The 18,771-nt window shown below is 42.9% G+C and overlaps 1 protein-coding gene across 1 annotated transcript in view; it reads right to left on the bottom strand.

The window, feature by feature from the left end:
• Nucleotides 1–1,560: 1,560 nt before the first annotated feature.
• Nucleotides 1,561–18,771, bottom strand: part of LOC143283305 (transcriptional enhancer factor TEF-1-like) — a 45,115-nt gene continuing 27,904 nt past the window's right edge. Inside the window, exons 4-12 of the mRNA XM_076589490.1 lie at nt 14,412–14,594; nt 12,607–12,635; nt 11,575–11,740; nt 10,259–10,321; nt 9,769–9,876; nt 7,874–7,932; nt 6,677–6,758; nt 6,027–6,179; nt 1,561–4,210 (exon numbers count right to left, since the gene is read on the bottom strand). Coding sequence (XP_076445605.1) covers nt 4,097–4,210; nt 6,027–6,179; nt 6,677–6,758; nt 7,874–7,932; nt 9,769–9,876; nt 10,259–10,321; nt 11,575–11,740; nt 12,607–12,635; nt 14,412–14,594 — 957 coding nt within the window. The 3' untranslated portion in view covers nt 1,561–4,096. The remainder of the gene's footprint in view (nt 4,211–6,026; nt 6,180–6,676; nt 6,759–7,873; nt 7,933–9,768; nt 9,877–10,258; nt 10,322–11,574; nt 11,741–12,606; nt 12,636–14,411; nt 14,595–18,771) is intronic.

The raw sequence follows: 18,771 nt of genomic DNA, 5'->3' as shown, positions 1-18,771 counted from the left end.
CACTCTGTCAATACCCCCTTACTCCACGTGTGCTGTTCTGTCAATACCCCCTTACTCCACGTGTGCTGTTCACTGGCATCACTCTGTCAATACCCCCTTACTCCACGTGTGCTGTTCACTGGTATCACTCTGTCAATACCCCCTTACTCCACGTGTGCTGTTCTGTCAATACCCCCTTACTCCGCGTGTGTCCACGTGTGCTGTTCGCTGGCATCACCCTGTCAATACCCCCTTACTCCACATGTGCTGTTTGCTGGCATCACTCTGTCAATACCCCCTTACTCCACGTGTGCTGTTCACTGGCATCACTCTGTCAATACCCCCCTTACTCCACGTGTGCTGTTCACTGGCATCACTCTGTCAATACCCCCTTACTCCACGTGTGCTGTTCACTGGCATCACTCTGTCAATACCCCCTTACTCCACGTGTGCAGTTCACTGGCATCACTCTGTCAATACCCCCTTACTCCACGTGTGCTGTTCACTGGCATCACTCTGTCAATACCCCCTTACTCCACGTGTGCTGTTCACTGGCATCACTCTGTCAATACCCCCTTACTCCACGTGTGCAGTTCACTGGCATCACTCTGTCAATACCCCCTTACTCCACGTGTGCTGTTCACTGGCATCACTCTGTCAATACCCCCTTACTCCACGTGTGCTGTTCACTGGCATCACTCTGTCAATACCTCATTACCCCTACCCCCCCCACTCCCCCCCGCCCCGACACATCCTCCTCCCCTGGGTCAGAAGGTTTACAGTGTTCACATCCCCCCGGGTCAGCCAGGAAGTGACAGACTGACAGGACACCTCTCCTCCCGTTCTTTCTGCAGAGGACTTTTCAACTTCACGGTTTTAAAAATAATCATCCGCATTACTTGTAATAATGCATAAAAATGAGATCATAACCCCGGTTCAAATAATGAAATAAAAGCATATGAATTAAACTAGTTTTATAAACGGCTGAAATCCATTAAAATGAGCAAAAAACCAAACAAACAAAAAAAAAAACCGAAGAAGAGAAGAACAAGAGATTCACAGCCTCCAATTAGTTGATTTCACACTTGTTTCTTTCCTTTCAAGACACATTTTTTCCCCCCCTTTTCTTCTTTCTAAAAAAACCCCAACTCTTTCAATACTTCCTTTTATCATGTTTTTCTTTTGAGATCAATGAAGGAACACAACAGAAATGAAAAGAAAACATAAAAAAAAAGAAGAGATGCTGACCGCCCAAGTTGATGTCTTTCAATGCCAAACGTCCACTGATTTCTACCTTGGTGCCCTACAACGCTTGGCACAAACCACTTCTGTCTTCTGAAGGCGTTCTCTCACAAAGTCTGTCACCGCCACATTTTTGTGTCAGGGAAAATACTGCATGGGTTTTTCCATTGCTGCTCTAACTTACACCAAGTCATGCACAGGCCACATGGTGGAGAATCTCTGTAGAAAGGTTAACAATAACAATTACATGGACGTTTTGTTTAAAAAAAAAGAAAAAAAAGAAAAAGATAGGATGTCACTTTTGTACAATGATATGTGTTTGAGTAGAAACCATGTTTCTGTTGTTGTTGCTAACATAACCAGCAGTCTGGTCAGTAATATTCTCAGATGTGTTCAGTAACTGCTGCCATTTGGAATAAAGCAGGTGTTGCTGCTGGTTCACAGTTTCATCCAGCCTTTTTTCTGCAAATAAAGCAATCGATCCAGTGAAATTCTTCATTAGATTTTGGAAACAAGACACTTTTTCCGTTCAATATAAAGCGTTTGTCTTCCAAAGTTTTGACTTCCAAATTTGTGCATATAACTTTCCCATCAAAACACTTGAATTTCAAGAACAGCCAAACTGTACTGGTTTGACTGAATATACATTAAGTATGCGCTTCATGATGAAAATGGAAAACAAACCCATTAGACTTCATGCAAAAGGAATAACAAGCTTCACAAACTTTTGTACTGACAAGTTTTGAATATCACACCTTTCAAGCACAGGATGCCAGACCTAACAAACCCCCCCCCCCTCATCCCATCCTCCTCCTAGAAACTGCTGATCTCTGCAGCCAAGCCCAAGATGACATGGCAGCAGCCAAGTCTATGCAATCTCAAACTCAACGAACAGTTTTGCAGGCATTTTTTATGATGTGTAAGTACACTGTCAACAGAGATCCAGGCAGATAGATGATATCAGCACAAACCCCAAACCTCTCCCAAAACATTTATCAGCACAGGGTTATAACGCTTCACTAGCTGTCAATGACGTTACAACGCTTCACTGGCAGTCAATGACGTTACAACGGTTCACCAGCTGTCAATGACATTACATCGGTTCACCAGTTGTCAATGACGTTACGTTACAACGGTTCACCAGTTGTTAATGACGTTACAACGGTTCACCAGTTGTCAATGACGTTACATCAGTTACTAGCTGTCAATGACATTACATCGGTTCACCAGTTGTCAATGATGTCATGTTACAATGGTTCACCAGTTGTCAATAACGTTACGTTACAACGGTTCACCAGTTGTCAATGACATTACATTACAACGGTTCACCAGTTTCAATGGCGTTACAATGGTTCACCAGTTGTCAATGACATTACGTTACAACAGTTCACCAGCTGTCATTGACGTTACGTTACAACAGTTCACCAGTTTCAATGATGTTACAACGCTTCACCAGTTGTCAATGACGTTACATCGGTTCACCAGTTTCAATGTTATATTACAACGATTCACCAGTTGTCAATGACGTTACATTAGTTCACCAGCTGTCAATGACATTACAGCGGTTCACTAGTTGTCGAGGATGCTACGATGGTTCACCAGTTGTCAATGACGTTACAATGGTTCACTAGTAGTGATTCCATGGTTCACCAGTTGTCAATGTTACAATGGTTCACTAGTAGTGATTCAATGGTTCACTAGTTGTCAATGACGCTACAACGGTTCACTAGTTGTGAATGATGAAGGCAAAATCAGGTGCACACCAAATGGCAGGCACACCCCCTCCCTCTCTCTCTCCCCCTTGCAGTTAAGGCCTTTAAGGTGCAGGTAGACAGCAGTTGTTCACTTGCAGTAACAACACAGCATGCAAGGGACGTACACATGGATGCATGAATAAATGAATGGATGGCTGAATAAACAACCTTGATCTCTATAGGGCGCAAAAAAAAAGTTCAATAATTAGGTTGCGTTTTCCCACTGCCACCCAAACACAAGCACACAGAGACAAACAACAAGAAACAATCAAACGCCTGCACGCACAGCAGACATCACGCGCACACACAATGATGGAACACACAGGAAGGAGAAAGACAGACAACAGAATGGAAGTATGAAGGTGACAATGGAAGTGTGGAAGTATGGAAGTGACAATGGAAGTGTGTAAGTATGGAGGTGACAATGGAAGTATGGAGGTGACAACGGAAGTGTGGAGGTGACAATGGAAGTATGGAGGTGACAGAATGGAAGCATGGAGGTGACAATGGAAGTATAGAGGTGACAATGGAAGTATGGAGGTGACAATGGAAGTGTGGAGGTGAAAGAATGGAAGTATGGAGGTGACAATGGAAGCATGGAGGTGACAATGGAAGCATGGAGGTGTGGAGGTGACAATGGAAGTGACCTAATGGAAGCATGTAAGTGTGAATGGGAGTGACAAAATGGAAGTAAAGACAAGAAAGATGATGGAACAGACACCAGAGGACAGAAGATAAAACTGACACATCAGGACAGATGATGGAACAACGGGACAGACGATGAAACAGACACAAGAGGAAAGACGATGAAACAGACACAAGAGAACAAGACGATTGCATAAAATCTGATACACAGAGAAAAACTATGATCGCATCCCCCGAGAAAAAAACAACAACTGATAAACGAAGACTGGGCACACGTCTCATCATCGTCTGCTCCTCCAATCAGAACAGCACACACAAGTCACATGATCTGTCCAACAGCTGCAGGGAACACAACTCACACACACATCACTCTTCACACTCTTGTTCTCCTCCTCCTCCTCTCCCCCGTCTTGATTCTTTGCTCGGTGACCTTGTTCATGACCTCTACAGTGTCCTTGACCTTGGTAGTCTTCCCATCAGTCCTTGACCAGCTTGTAGATGTGATGCTGCGCTCCATGCTCACTGGAGGACACCTCGAAGACGAAGGCAATGCACAGCAAGGTTTCCTGCGTGTCCCTGTTGGTCACCAACTGCACACAGCATCACTTTTGTTCGTTTGGCTTGATTTACTTAATTTGATTTGAAATGGATGCTTAACTCGCGCCTATCATTGGTCAGAGACCAAGCCCTAAGCGCTTTACAAACTTGGAGTCATTTGCACAACAGGCTGCCTACCTGGGTAGAGCCAACTGACGGCTGCTGCCACTGGGTGCTCATCATTTGTTTCCTGTATCATTCTGTCAGATTTCAGGCACACACATATACACACTCAGACAGACATGTAACATTTTACATGTATGACTGTTTTGTTTATTAACCCCCACCATGTAGGCAGCCAAACTGTTTTTGGGGTGTGTGCATGCTGGGAATGTTTGTTTCCATAACCCACTGAACACCGACATGGATTACAGGATCTTTAACGTACGAATTTGATCTTCTGTGTGTGGGTACACACAAAGGGGGTTCAGGCACTAACAGGTCTGCACAAATGTTGACCTGGGAGATCAGAAAAATCTCCACCCTTTACCCACCAGGTGTCGTTACCCAGATTTGAACACAGGACCCTCTGACTGAAAGTCCAACGCTTTAACCAATGAGCTATTGCGCCCATCACAGTTTCAGTTTCTCAAGGAGGCATCACTGCATTCGGACAAATCCATATACGCTACACCACATCTGCTAGGCAGATGCCTGACAGCAGCATAACCCAATGCGCTTAGTCAGACCTTGAGTGCATGCATACATATTTGTGTACCTATCAGAGTGGATTTCTTCTACATAATTTTTGCCAGAGGACAACATTCTCGTTGCCATGGGTTCTACTTCAGTGCGCCAAGTGCCTGCTGCACATGGGATCTCGGTTTACCGTCTCATCCGAATGACTAGACGCTCAGTTTGATCTTCCAGTCAAACTTTGAAGAAAGGGCGAGAGTGGGATTCAAACCCAGACCTTAACAGACTCGCTGAACTAGCAGATGAACGTCTTAACCATTCTACCACCTTCCCCCTCGTCACACATCTAGATAACAATGATAATATTAATAACAGTAATAAATGGCAAGGTATAGCAAATTCCTCTTAAAATCTAGGCTCATACAAAAGCAGCCACGCCCGAATATGACTGACCTCACTCGACCATACACACACACATCCATGAGTAAAAAAAAAAAGCTGAAAACAGATACGTTTTTAGCTGGGATCTGAACAGATGGGGTGATGGTTTTGCATAAGACTGATGGGCAGCTCAAGATTCAGAACATATAAATATCATATCATCAGTATTACTGCTGTTATCATTAACTTATCTTCTTTTTTTATTCAATCTTCTTTATGTTATCATTATCATTATTATCATTACTACTACCACTACAACTAGTCTTGTCATTATTTCATTTGACTCTGCAACCTTCTGTCAATCCGTCTAAACTATGTAAAATTAAAAAGAAAAAATGAAATGGAGGGAGAGAGAGACAGACAGAGAAAGAGAGAGGCAGAGCGAGAGACAAAGAGAGCGATAAAGAAAGAGAGAGAGTGAGTGAGAGAGAGAAAGAAGTAGACAAGAGAAAAAGACATGGAGATAAATATTCACACACACACACACACACACACACACAATCAAACATACATAGAAACACAAAAAAATTAAAAACACACAAGTTAAACACACATGGACACACAATCAAACATGCACATATATACAGAACTAAACGTACACACCCATCATTCACACACACACACAATTAAACACACATACACACACAATCAAACACATAGGTACACATAAAAAAAAAACCCAAAACACACACACACACACACACACAACACACACACACACACGCCACATACTTGCAAAATGGTAAAGTTTTCCAGCACACTGTTCATCATGTACTTCTCAGGCAGGTGCTTGAGTTTGTGTATAAAGTTGATCATGTATTCACACATGGGGGAGCGATGGATCCGATACATGAACCGGCCGTTCTCAAAGCGGGCGTACTCTGTCTGTCAAACAAGGAGCAAAAAAACTAATTAAAAAAACCAAAAAAACCAAAAAAACAAAAAAAAACCACCAAAAACTAGCACAATCATGTTAACACTTTTGATTTTGAAATTACTGATACTTATAAATTTCAACTTCAATTAGAAACAAAAAAGACTTGATTTAAATTTGCAAAGAGCAGTTACATGATCCTCAATTTGCAAAGAGCAGTTACATGATCCTCAATAACTGAGTGAGTATATTGAATGTGTGTGTGTGTGTGTGTGTGTGTGTGTGTGTAGAAATTACTGATACTTATATTTCAACTTCAATTAGAGACAAAAAAGACTTGATTTAAATTTACAAAAGAACAGTTATATGATCCTCAATAACTGAATAAGTGAGTGAGTAGATTGTGTGTGTTTGTTTGTGTGTGTGTGTGTGTGTGTGCGTGTGCGTGCGTGCGTTTGAGTGGAGAAAGCATTAATGTGCGTGCCATGCGCATGTATCTGATACACACCTCCACTTTCTCCACCACCTGTTTGCCGAAGGAACACACTTTGGTGGACACCTGGATGGTCATGTTTTCACTGCTCTCATACCTGCACATCACACATACTCACACATATGGAAATACACACACATGGACACACACACATGGACACACATCACACACACACATCACTCAAGCACATACATCACATATACATTACACACACATAACAAAACACACACAAAAGTATTAAAAAAAAAAAAATTTACACATATGGTCACTAACACACACTGAAAAAAAAAAAGCGCTCACAGGCTACTTTGGAACAGAAAAAGTATTTCTACACATCATTCTTTTTTTTCCAGCTGATACTTTCTGTCTCCCTGTTAGATAATAAAGGCTCGGTCAAACTTCAGCCAGTTGTTTTAAATGGACATGGTACTTTCATGACCGAGTTGCACCGATTCATTTTGTTATTTCCAGTTTCTTTTTGATGATATGGATACTTGATAATATATGGATACACGTATAGAGCCTGTCCTTGGTCAGAGACCAAGCTCTAAGCTTTTTTTTTTTTTTTTTTTTTTTTGCAGATTGTTATATGCTCTTCATACCCATAAAGAGTATAAAGAATTATATCATGTTTGTGTGTGTGAGTGTGAGTGTGAATGTGTGTGTGTGAGTGTGAGTGTGAATATGTGTGTGTGTGTGTGTGTGTGTGTGTGTGTGTGTGCATGCAGATACTTTTGTGTGTTCCAGTGTAATGCACTGTTCAACTCTGAAACCACATCAAAATTTTTCTGTATGTAACTCAAGGGCTCTTCCCCAGTGATGGTACATCACCATAACCCTGCACCATTCCTTTATATTTCTTTTCCTTGTTCTACAGAGATCTACACCTACATGTTAAATCATTCAACAAATTTTTCAATAGGGTTTTGTCTGGTATTGTTCTCACTGCCGTGGATTCTTTTACAGAGAGAGAGAGAGAGAGAGAGAGAGAGAGAGAGAGAGAGTGTGAGTGTGTGTGTGTGTGTGTGTGTGTGTGTGTGTGTGTGTGTGTGTGTGTGTGTGTGTGTGTGTGTGTGTGTGTGTGTGTGTGTGTGCGCGTGCGCGTGCGCGTTTGTTTATGCTTTCAGTTTTCATGTGTGTAGAGAGTGGAAAAAAAAGGAATAAAAAAAAAAAGAACCCTGAAAAAAGAAAGGAAGGGAAAAGGGCACTGACTGGCTTGTGACGCCATAGAAACCGCCTGTTTCGTCCTGCACGTTGGTGTTGATGTCCGCCTGCACACAGTTCACACACTCAGGATATAAATACCATAGCCTTTCACCTCCATCTGGGGCGGTGGATTCATATCCACTGTGTCCACAGCTCAGCATAAGGAGCTGGGGGGCCCCCAATTCTCTCACTCCCACCATTTTAAAACTTCCTCAACCAAAGTCCGGTACCCGTTCACACCTGGGTGGAGTGAGGGAAGCTGGAGTAAAGTGCTTTTCCCTAGGACACAACACTGCATCGAATCAAGACCAAGACCTGAGCCAGTTGCACTGCTCGGACGGAAGAACCTAGTGTGGTTGTAACCCGCTACTAACTGCGTGTAGTATGGAACTGACCAATGGCGTAGTTCCGTCAACGTAGGCATTTAGTCACATGTAACTGTCAAAAGGTTAGAACCAAGCAATGCAACTGGCACCTGATCACTAGTGAAAACTGTATTTGCAGTTCAACACCTATTTTGTTCTGCCATACTGCCTCTACACAGACCTCTGTGAATTAGAGGTAATAATAATAATAATATCTGGACATTTATCAGTGCTTTCTCCTTTGCACAAAGTGCTTTATGATCCACACACAAACGCATACGAAACACACTCAGTCTTCAACACAATCATGCACAATTAACATATATATCCGCATACTAACTCATACAACACAAACATACATACATGCATGCTTGCTTCCATCCATCCACCCATCCATCCATTCAACACACACACAACACAGCATTACAAATATACCTACACAATCAACTAACTACCGTCCTGTATGAGAGAGGGTCTTGGAAAATGCTGCTAGAAGAGGAAAGTCTTGAGGTTAGATTTAAAGGAAGGCAGTGAGGGGCTGTGACAAAGAGCGGTGAGGCAAAGAGTTCCGTATTTGAACAGCAGATGATGAAAAGGCTCGACCACTGCGCTGTTTTCTTTTGTATTTTGGGGCGTGGAAATCTTCACCCTGTCACAACCCATCAAATCCTATTGGAGTCGCTCACAGGCGCCATAGCCGAGAGGTTGGAGCGACTGACTTTCATTCTGCAGATCTTGAGTTTGATCTCACTACCTGGTGGGTTAAGGGTGTGGAGTTCATTTCTGATCTCCCGGGTCAGCGTTAAGTGCTAGCGCCTCAGTCCCTGTTGTGTGTGTACATATGCGAAAGATCATGTGCGGGCTTGGGGTCTCTTGCTGTGTGTGTGGTTCACAAGGATTGCTGTGTGTATGTGTTGGATGACACTTTTTTTCTTTCTTCCTGTGGAGTATGTGCTGCAACTCCCACGATAGTTGCAGAATGGTTAAGACGCTCGTCTGCCAACACAGAGTCCATGAGGGTGTGGGTTCGAATCCCACTGTTGCCCTTTCTCCCAAGTTTGACTGGAAAATCGAACTGAGCATCTAGTCATTCGGATGAAACAATAAACTGAGGTCCTGTGTGCAACACACACTTGGCGCACTGTTTGATAAGGGTACAAATGTGCCAAAAACTCTCATACACAGAGTTTCAGTTGCAAGGACGTATTAGAGTGTACACACTTGTGGATCCATATATGATATGCATGCTTTAAAAAACAAAACAAAACACACACAAACACACACACACAAAAAACCACCCAAAAACCCACCAACAACACAAAAACAGTTCCATATCCGGTCAATATGAAATCAGCATGTCCATCTCTACTTCATATTATTAATCCTGCAGAATAACAAATCTTCACCAAACAACCCATCCCAAAACAAGGATACCTGAACAATAAGAAAATGAAAACGATGGAGAATGAAAGGAAACAAATTAAGAAAAGCAGAAAAAAAAAAGGGAAGAAAATGATCTTGAAGGAGGAAACTCACCCAGAACTTGACAAGGAAGAACGAGGATTGCGGCCCTTTGTCATACAATTCTTTCAGGCCCCCTTTCTTCTCTGGAAACTTGTCGTAGATCTGCCTGATGTCAACTGCCTGAAAACACCACAGAAATATGTCCTAGATAGATCTACCTGAAGTCAACCGCCTGAAAACACCACAGAAATATGTCCTAGGTAGATCTGCCTGATGTCAACTGCCTGAAAATACAGCAGGAATTTGTCCTAGACAGATCTGCCTAAAGTCCAGAGAGATACCAACCCCTCTCAACTCTTTTTCAGAAAAAAAAAAAGGAAGAAGGAACATTTTTAATTTTTTATGAACACTTAGTGGCATTAGCATACATACAAAGTTTACCTACATGGTAGAGAGTTCATTGTCAAACATGAAGCCTCAACACCCATTCAGACAACCCCCTCCCTTCCTCCACCCCAACCCCCAGCAGTCCAATGACAAAGTGGCCTTGACCTGTACTGACCTCTAGCATGGGGTCACTGTAGGTGGCGGTGGTTCCAATGTGGACAAACAGGTGTTTGTGGTACTGCAACACAAGGCAACATGCCACTGAATAGCTGTGAAGTTCTGGATGAAACAATCTTCAAATGCATTCTTCTTCTTCCTCTTCGTTCTTGTCTGCGACTCCCACTTTCACTCACATTCATTAGTAGGCTTTTACGTTTGTGATCATTTTTACTCCACTCCGTATATGGGGGAGTGCATGTCGGGTATGTTCTTGTTTCCACAACCCACCAAACGCTGACAGAGATAACGGGATCTTTAACATGCGTATTTGATTTTCAGCATGTACATGCACATAAAGGGAGTTCAGGCATGAGCAGGTCGGCATATCTGTTGATGTGGGAGATGTGAAAAATCTCCATCCTATACCTGAGCAATTTTCAAGCTGTTTGTGGTGTATGTGTGCCTGAAACGGCTGTCTGTGCATGCAATGGAGAGGCCAGCGGCAGACCAAATGCAGCTACATGATGAAAATCATCTGGCTTTTTTACATAAAAAGTTTCAATTTCTCAAGATGATGTCACTGTGTTTGGACAAATCCATATATACACTATACTACATCTGCTAGGCAGATGCCTTTTTTTTTTTTCCCCTCAAGGCCTGACTAAGCGCGTTGGGTTATGCTGCTGGTCAGGCATCTGCTTGGCAGATGTGGTGTGGCGTATATGGATTTGTCCGAACGCAGTGACGCCTCCTTGAGCTACTGAAACTGAAACTGAGATGCCTGACCAGCAGCAGCACAACCCATAGCCTTGTACCCAGACACATAGATATATATTTGTGTACCTATCAGAGTGGATCACTTCAACAGAATTTTGCAAAAGGACAGCACTTTCATTGCCATGGGTTATTTACCAGCGTGCCAGTGTTTTTGTCACAACAGATTTCTCTGTGTGAAATTCGGGCTGCTCTCCCCACGGATAACGCGTCACTACACTACAGCGCCACCCATTTTTTGGTATTTTTTTCTGCGTGCAGTTTTATTTGTTTTTCCTATGGAGGTGGATATTTCTACAGAATTTTGCCAGGAACAACCCTTTAGTTGCTGTGGGTTCTTTTATGTGCACAAAGTGCATGCTGTACAAGGAACCCTGATTTACCTTCTCATCGGAAAGATGAGACACTTGGTTTGATTTTCCAGTCAAACCAAACAGGGAAATCTGGATTCAAACCCACACCCTCAAGTACTGGCAGATATGCACCTTTACCATTCTGTCCTCCTGGAGGAAAGATCAAACCCAACAGACCTGCATGAAACCTGACCGCTTTGCTCACCGAGTCCTGGTCTCGCTGATGCTCCAGAAAGGCGTAGAACTCCACCATTCTCAGCTTGGGGCCGGCGATTGACCTCCCTTGCCATGCAGGGCCCACGTCGCCCCCTGGCATGCCAGAGGCCAGCTTGGAGTCGTAGGTTCCGTAACTGCCGGTGAAGGGCTTCACACTATTGACACAGAGCATTCTCCGTCTGTCAGGGCACCGGCTGTGTTCGGTGTTGGCAGTCTCCATTTTGTCCACGTTTTTCAATTCGTCACAAATGACGCTATTTCTAAAGAACCATCTCTGAATTTTGATCCAGTTTTACAAACCATCAGAGATAAATGTCTCGCTGTGCACTATCTGTAATGGATGTACATAAGCAAGGGCAGATTGGAAGAATAGGCAATGTCTAAAAAAAAATCTTGATCCTTGAATAAAAATGTTCTGAATTCCGAGCTCTCTCTCTCTCTCTCAAATTTGTTTGCTTTATCAGTTTAGCACACTCAAAGGCACAAACACACACATGCATGTAACACACACACACACACACACACACACACACACACGCACACAAGCAAGCATAAATGCACATACACAATGTGCTGACACACTGGCATAGACATGCTGGGACATATGGTTGGTCTTCCCCATCAGCTACACTCTGACAGTGCCCAATAAATAGATAAATAAATATGATCCATCACAATAAATAGATAAATAAATATGATCCATCACAATAAATAGATAAATAAATATGATCCATCACAATAAATAGATAAAGAAATATGATCCATCACAATAAATAGATAAATATGATCCATCACAATAAATAGATAAATAAATATGATCCATCACAATAAATAGATAAATAAATATGATCCATCACAATAAATAGATAAAGAAATATGATCCATCACAATAAATAGATAAATAAATATGACCCATCACAATAAATAGATAAATAAATATGATCCATCACAATAAATAGATAAATAAATATGATCCATCACAATAAATAGATAAATAAATATGATCCATCACAATACTCACTCTTCATGTCCCAGTCCTGACTGCCAAATCTGCAACAAGAGGAACAGATATAATTTAGACTTTTTGACTCACTTGTGTAAACAAAGTGAGTCTATGTTTTAACCCGGTGTTCAGTTGTCTGTGTGTGTGTGTGTGTGTGTGTGTGTGTGTGTCCGTGGTAAACTTTAACATTGACATTTTCTCTGCAAATACTTTGTCAGTTGACACCAAATTAGGCATAAAAATAGGAAAACTTCAGTTCTTTCCAGTCATCTTGTTTAAAACAATATTGCACCTCTGGGATGGGCAAAAAAACAAACAAACAAAAAATGAAGCCTAATTATATGCAAACTGCATTTACTGTTATATTTATAGTTTTTGTATTCTCTAAACTTGGCACTTTGATCTGATATTCTGACCCAACAACAAGAGCAGTCATTATTATCATTTTTTGTTCAAACAGGAACTTCTTTTGCTAAGCATGGAAGTTTTATTTATTTTGCAAACGTTTTTGGTGCTATAGTAAAAAAGGGAAATTACTCTGTAATTAATGCTAGGGGACACAATTTGCTTTAAACTGCTCTTTCTCGTCTTAAACATTACATTTTTTTCTTTTCTTTTCTTTTTTCTTCTCCCAAGCTTATCCATCATATTTAATACAGAGCACTTTTCAACCATTTTTAAAATCTCTTTTTTTCCTCCCAATGATTCCTTTACAGGATAAAGCGTGAAGCACAAGTGAGTCTTGAAGGCTTTGCCTCTTGTTTTCCCTTAATACACTCTTCACAGAGAAGAAGAAGAAAGTTTTGTGCAGCCATAGACCAGTCCTTATAGGAAGACGCTGCCATCAGGCAGACCAAAGTAAATAAAACATTGCTTAAATAGCTTGTTCTTAATTTTTTTTCTTTCATTTATAATAATAAAAAAAAAGTTTCCTTCTCCCCTTATTCTGTCTTCTTTCTTTTTAACAGAGAAAACTGGAGTTCTAGGTATGCAAAACATTTTTGTGAAAATATGCTGAGATGTCAATTGCTGATGCCATGGAACATACCATCACTTTACTTTTTGATATCGTTGTTATCAAGTATCAACAAAATACAGTGTTGATGCAGTGTGTCTGAAGCAAACACACACACACACACACCTAACTCCTACAGAGATGCACAAGCAAACCCAAAGAGCCAGTTCAGAAAGCAGCGGAGAAACAAACACCAAGTCTGATCGGAGGAGGATGCTCTCTGGACTTTAACTCTCTCCATACGAACGGCGAAAGAGACAACGTTAACAGCATTTCACCCCAATTACCATCATCAAAATATTGCAAGCGGAAGGCTCTTATACTGAAGACGTGAATGTTAACAAAGAATACCACAATTCTGACGACCGAAAGCTAAAGGTTGGGTCATTCAGACACCCACTGGACATCCGAAGGGTCTGTGTAGAGGAGAAGAGAGGACTGGCCGTACTGAGTGAGTTAAACAGAGCACAAGCAGACAGTCCTCTTCTGACTGAGAACTGGACACTGTGGGCACCTTTCCCCACCTCTACAGACTGAGACTGTCCCATACTGATGAATGCCCACGCGACGCAGGTTCGCAGACACCAGAGCATTTGCTACTGCTCTGCCCAGTGTTTGGTGCACTGAGGAGGAAAACCTGGCCCTGTGCGGTGGATCTCCACAAGAAGCTCTGAGGACCTCCTGCTGCACTGCGGAGGACGGCAGGCTTCACGTTGCAGACCGGAAAGACCATCTGACAGCATGACATGAGGAAGAACACACACACACACACACCCCAACCCCCCAACACGCACATCCCCACACTGACCGAAGGAGCGCCTGGGTAGGGGGGCCGCACGGAGGAGGGGGGCCCACCACCAGGGGGCAGGCCAGGCAGACCCTGACCCATGGCCTTGTTGTGGATGGCAGAGGCAGACACGATCTGTGCTGAGGACATGGAGGCCATCTGCTGCAAGGCCTTGTCCCTCACCGCCTGGTCCTGCAGGTTGGTCTGTAACACACAGAAAGAGGTGTGTCATGAACATGTTGTGTAGGACACTGAACAGAATGAGTTCTGTATGACACACAGAGACGTGTGTTATGAACGTGTTGCGAAGGACACTGAACGTGTTCTCTCATTCTCTCTCGCCTTGACTACTTTAACTCTCTATTGTCTGGTTTGCCTGCTTCATCCATTCAGTCCCTTCAGGGCACACAAAACTCTGCTGCCCGACTCGTCCTCAGAAAGAAAAGATCTGAGCATGTCACTCCTCTTTTGCAACATCTCCATTGGCTCCCTGTCTCACACAGAATAAAGTATAAGATCAGCACTCTATGTTATAAATGTATTCACAAATCTGCCCCTTCCTATCTTTGTGGCTGCCTTCACCTCTGCACTCCATCTCACTCTCTACGATTGGCTTCGGATCCACTCTGTTTTCGCATACCTAGATTCAAACACTCCACTGTTGGACGCCATTCTTTCTCTGTCTCTGGACCTTGCATTTGGAATGAACTTCCTCTTTCACTTTGTCAGGTCTCCACACTCAGCTCTTTCAAGTCTGGCCTTAAAACCCACCTCTTCACAAGATAACCAGCCTCCCTTCTCTGCCTCTTCCTTGCCTTCAGTTTCTTCAGCTTTAGAGTTATACATGTGTGTGAATGATTGATGTGAAAACGCTTAGATTTGTCTCTGCACAAGATTCAGCGCTATATAAATACTATCATTATTATCATTATGACACACACAGAGACACATGTCACTGAACGTGTTGCGTAGGACACCGAATGTGTTCTGTATAACATACAGAGAGATGCGTGGCATGAACGCATTGATCAGGACACTGAATGTGTTGTGTAGGTCACTGAATGTGTTGCGTGGGACACTGAATGTGTTCTGAATGTGTTCTGTGTGTCACTGAATGTGTCCTGAATGTGTTGCATAGGACACTGAATGTGTTCTGTGTGTCACTGAATGTGTTGTGTAGGACAATGAATGTGTTGCATAGGACACTGAACATATTCTGTATGAAACTGTCCTGTATGACAGTTGTTTTTATGACTCTGAATGTCTTCCGTGTGACAATGTGTTCTGTATGACACTGTGTTCTTATGACAATGAATGTCTTCTGTATATCGCTGAATGTGTTGTGTACGACACTGAATGTGTTCAGTATAACACTGTGTTCTGTATGAAACACACAGAGATGTGTGTCACTGAACGTGTTGCGCAGGCCACTGAATGTGTGTGTTCTGTATGACACACACAGAGAGGTGTGTCACTGAACATGTTACGTAGGGCACTAAATGTGTTCTGTATGTCACTAAATGTGTTCTGTACAACACACACATGTGTATCACTGAACGTGTTGCGAAGGACATGAACGTGTTCTGTACGACACTGAATGTTTTCTGTGTGACACTAAATGTGTTCTGTACGACACTGAATGTGTTCTGTGTGACACTGATCTGTGTGACACTGAATGTGTTCTGTACGACACTGAATGTGTTTTGTATGACTGTGTGACACTGAATGTGTTCTGTGTGACACTGAATGTGTTCTGTGTGACACTGAATGTGTTCTGTATGACTGTGTGACACTGAATGTTTTCTGTGTGACACTGAATGTGTTCTGTGTGACACTGAATGTGTTCTGTATGACTGTGTGACACTGAATGTGTTCTGTGTGACACTGAATGTGTTCTGTATGACTGTGTGACACTGAATGTGTTCTGTATGACTGTGTGACACTGAATGTTTTCTGTGTGACACTGAATGTGTTCTGTGTGACACTGAATGTGTTCTGTATGACACTGAATGTGTTCTGTGTGACTGAATGTTTTCTGTGTGACAATGAATGTGTTTTGTATGACACTGTGTTCTGTGTGACACTGAATGTGTTTTGTATGACACTGTGTTCTGTGTAACACAGAATGTGTTCGGTATGACACACAGATATGTGTTCCTGCAGTGTTCTGTGCTCCACACACACAGATATGTGTTCTGTGCCACACTGAATGTGTTCTGTACACTCACTAATATGTGTCAATGGATGTGTTCTGGGCAACACTGTGCTCTGTGCAGCACTGAATGTGTTTTCTTTAACACACAGTCGCATGTATATCAGTGTCGCCCAATGCATTCTGTTTCACACAGAATACATTCTGACTGACATACAGCAATTTAGAACAACATCAATGAATACGTTCAGTAGGACACAGAGATACGTGTCACGTGTCGCTGAATGCGTTCTGTACAGCCATACCAGTCAGTGACCCATGTCAGTGTCATTTATATCTTCTGTATGACACAGCAATATAACTCAGCAACCTACGTCAGTGTCACTGAAAGTGTTATGCAAATGAGTATCTACCAAGTCCAACGCACGAGTGCATGCGCTTGCACCCTCGCTTGTGCAGCAGTGCACAACGCACATTCTAGAAAGCAACATTCAACATTCAAACTACAAACACTACACATCCCATCCCTCACTTGTTACACCCACAACAACCCATGTGTGTGTGTGTGTGTGTGTGTGTGTGTGCGTGTGTGTGTCTGTGTGTGTGTGTGTGTGTGTGTGTGTGTGTGTGTGTGTGTGTCTGTGTGTGTGTGTGTGTGTGTGTGTGCGTGTGTGTGTCTGTGTGTGTCTGTGTGTGTGTGTGAGAGAGAGAGAAGACGCACCACACCCCATCACACACAGAACCTGGTTCAACTCTTCCTTCTCCCATCAGCAGAGTCGAACACCATCCAGCACATAAAGACCAGCTTTCAACAGTCACCAAAAAACAACAACAACGCCCCACCCCCACCCCTCAAAACCAGCAAATGCTCTCAAAACAGTTTGAAAGAGAAGGTGCTACTCACACTAATCTTCTCAACTGATCAGCAAACACAGGACGGGGAAATGATGTTGGGTGGGTTAACCTCTATGCTCAGGCATGTGGTGGTGAGCACAACATACAGCCATTGCAGGAGATACGACAACACTTGTGTGTGAGTGCAAGAAGATGAACAGCCAGTCAATTCCCCCCCCCCCCCCCCCATCTGCCCCTCCCCACCCCCCTCCTCCTCCCCACGCCCCACACTCTCCCCTGGGGGCAATAATCGGGACTGACTCATGCAAGTTTGCAGAGATACAACACATATTTATGTACACACTCACATGATGGATAAAGCCACCACGTAAACGCATGTATATGTGTGCTTCCACATAAACAGATGTATAAAACCAAAATGCACACACACACACACACACACACACACACACACAGCTCTATGAACTGCTCAAACACACACACACACACACTTGCATGTACACCTGCACACTGAGTGACAAATGCTCAAACGCACACAACCAGTGGGTACTGCTGATTCCATTTTTCTTTTCCCTCCTGCTCCCTTTGATCCAACCTCTACACACCACATTGCCCCACTTAACATCTTACACAGTGTGACACACACACCTGCACAAGCCATCCGATTATCACACACACACACACACACACACACTCACACAGAGTACAGCTATCTGATCATCACACGCACACAAACACACACTGCCATCTGATCATCACACACAGAGAGATACAGACAGACAGACTCACACACACACACACACACACACACATGCAACCCCAATATACACATCTGTGAATCCCACATACATCCTCAGAGACGGCAGGGAAGGAGGTGTGAGGAATGCTGGAGGGTGAAGGGGGGAGATGGGAGGGAGAGGGGGGTGTTAATACATCGAACAAACTCAGCAAAGCCCCAGGTTTTCATATCAACTTCTTTGACGATTCCTCATTATGTTAACTTTTTTTGATGATTCCCATAGCTAGCTAAACTATTCCAGAATGATTCAGGTTCATACCATTCATTACACCACCCACCCTCTCCTGGGAAGTTTTAGGAAACACTGTTCAAGGAAGGCAGGCTTTTTCTTTCTATCAATTTATTTTCATTTTTATTTTTGCTGAATGTCTTTCCAGTTTACTGAAAGAAAAACAAAATCAAACTCCCAGTGGGCATACAGGACATCAGCTGTCAGATAAATCATGTGACATCACTCATACAACCATAAAACAAGCAGTTTGCTGGGTCTGTTCCTTTTGCATCACGGAGTATAGTCCGGGTGCTAGCCTTTCAGAAGAGACGACACACCAAACTCCCACGTGCAGCACACACCT

Source organism: Babylonia areolata, chromosome 6 (genome assembly GCF_041734735.1).
Source record: "Babylonia areolata isolate BAREFJ2019XMU chromosome 6, ASM4173473v1, whole genome shotgun sequence".
Lineage (NCBI taxonomy): Eukaryota > Metazoa > Mollusca > Gastropoda > Neogastropoda > Buccinidae > Babylonia > Babylonia areolata.
This window is presented reverse-complemented; position numbering and strand designations above follow the sequence as displayed.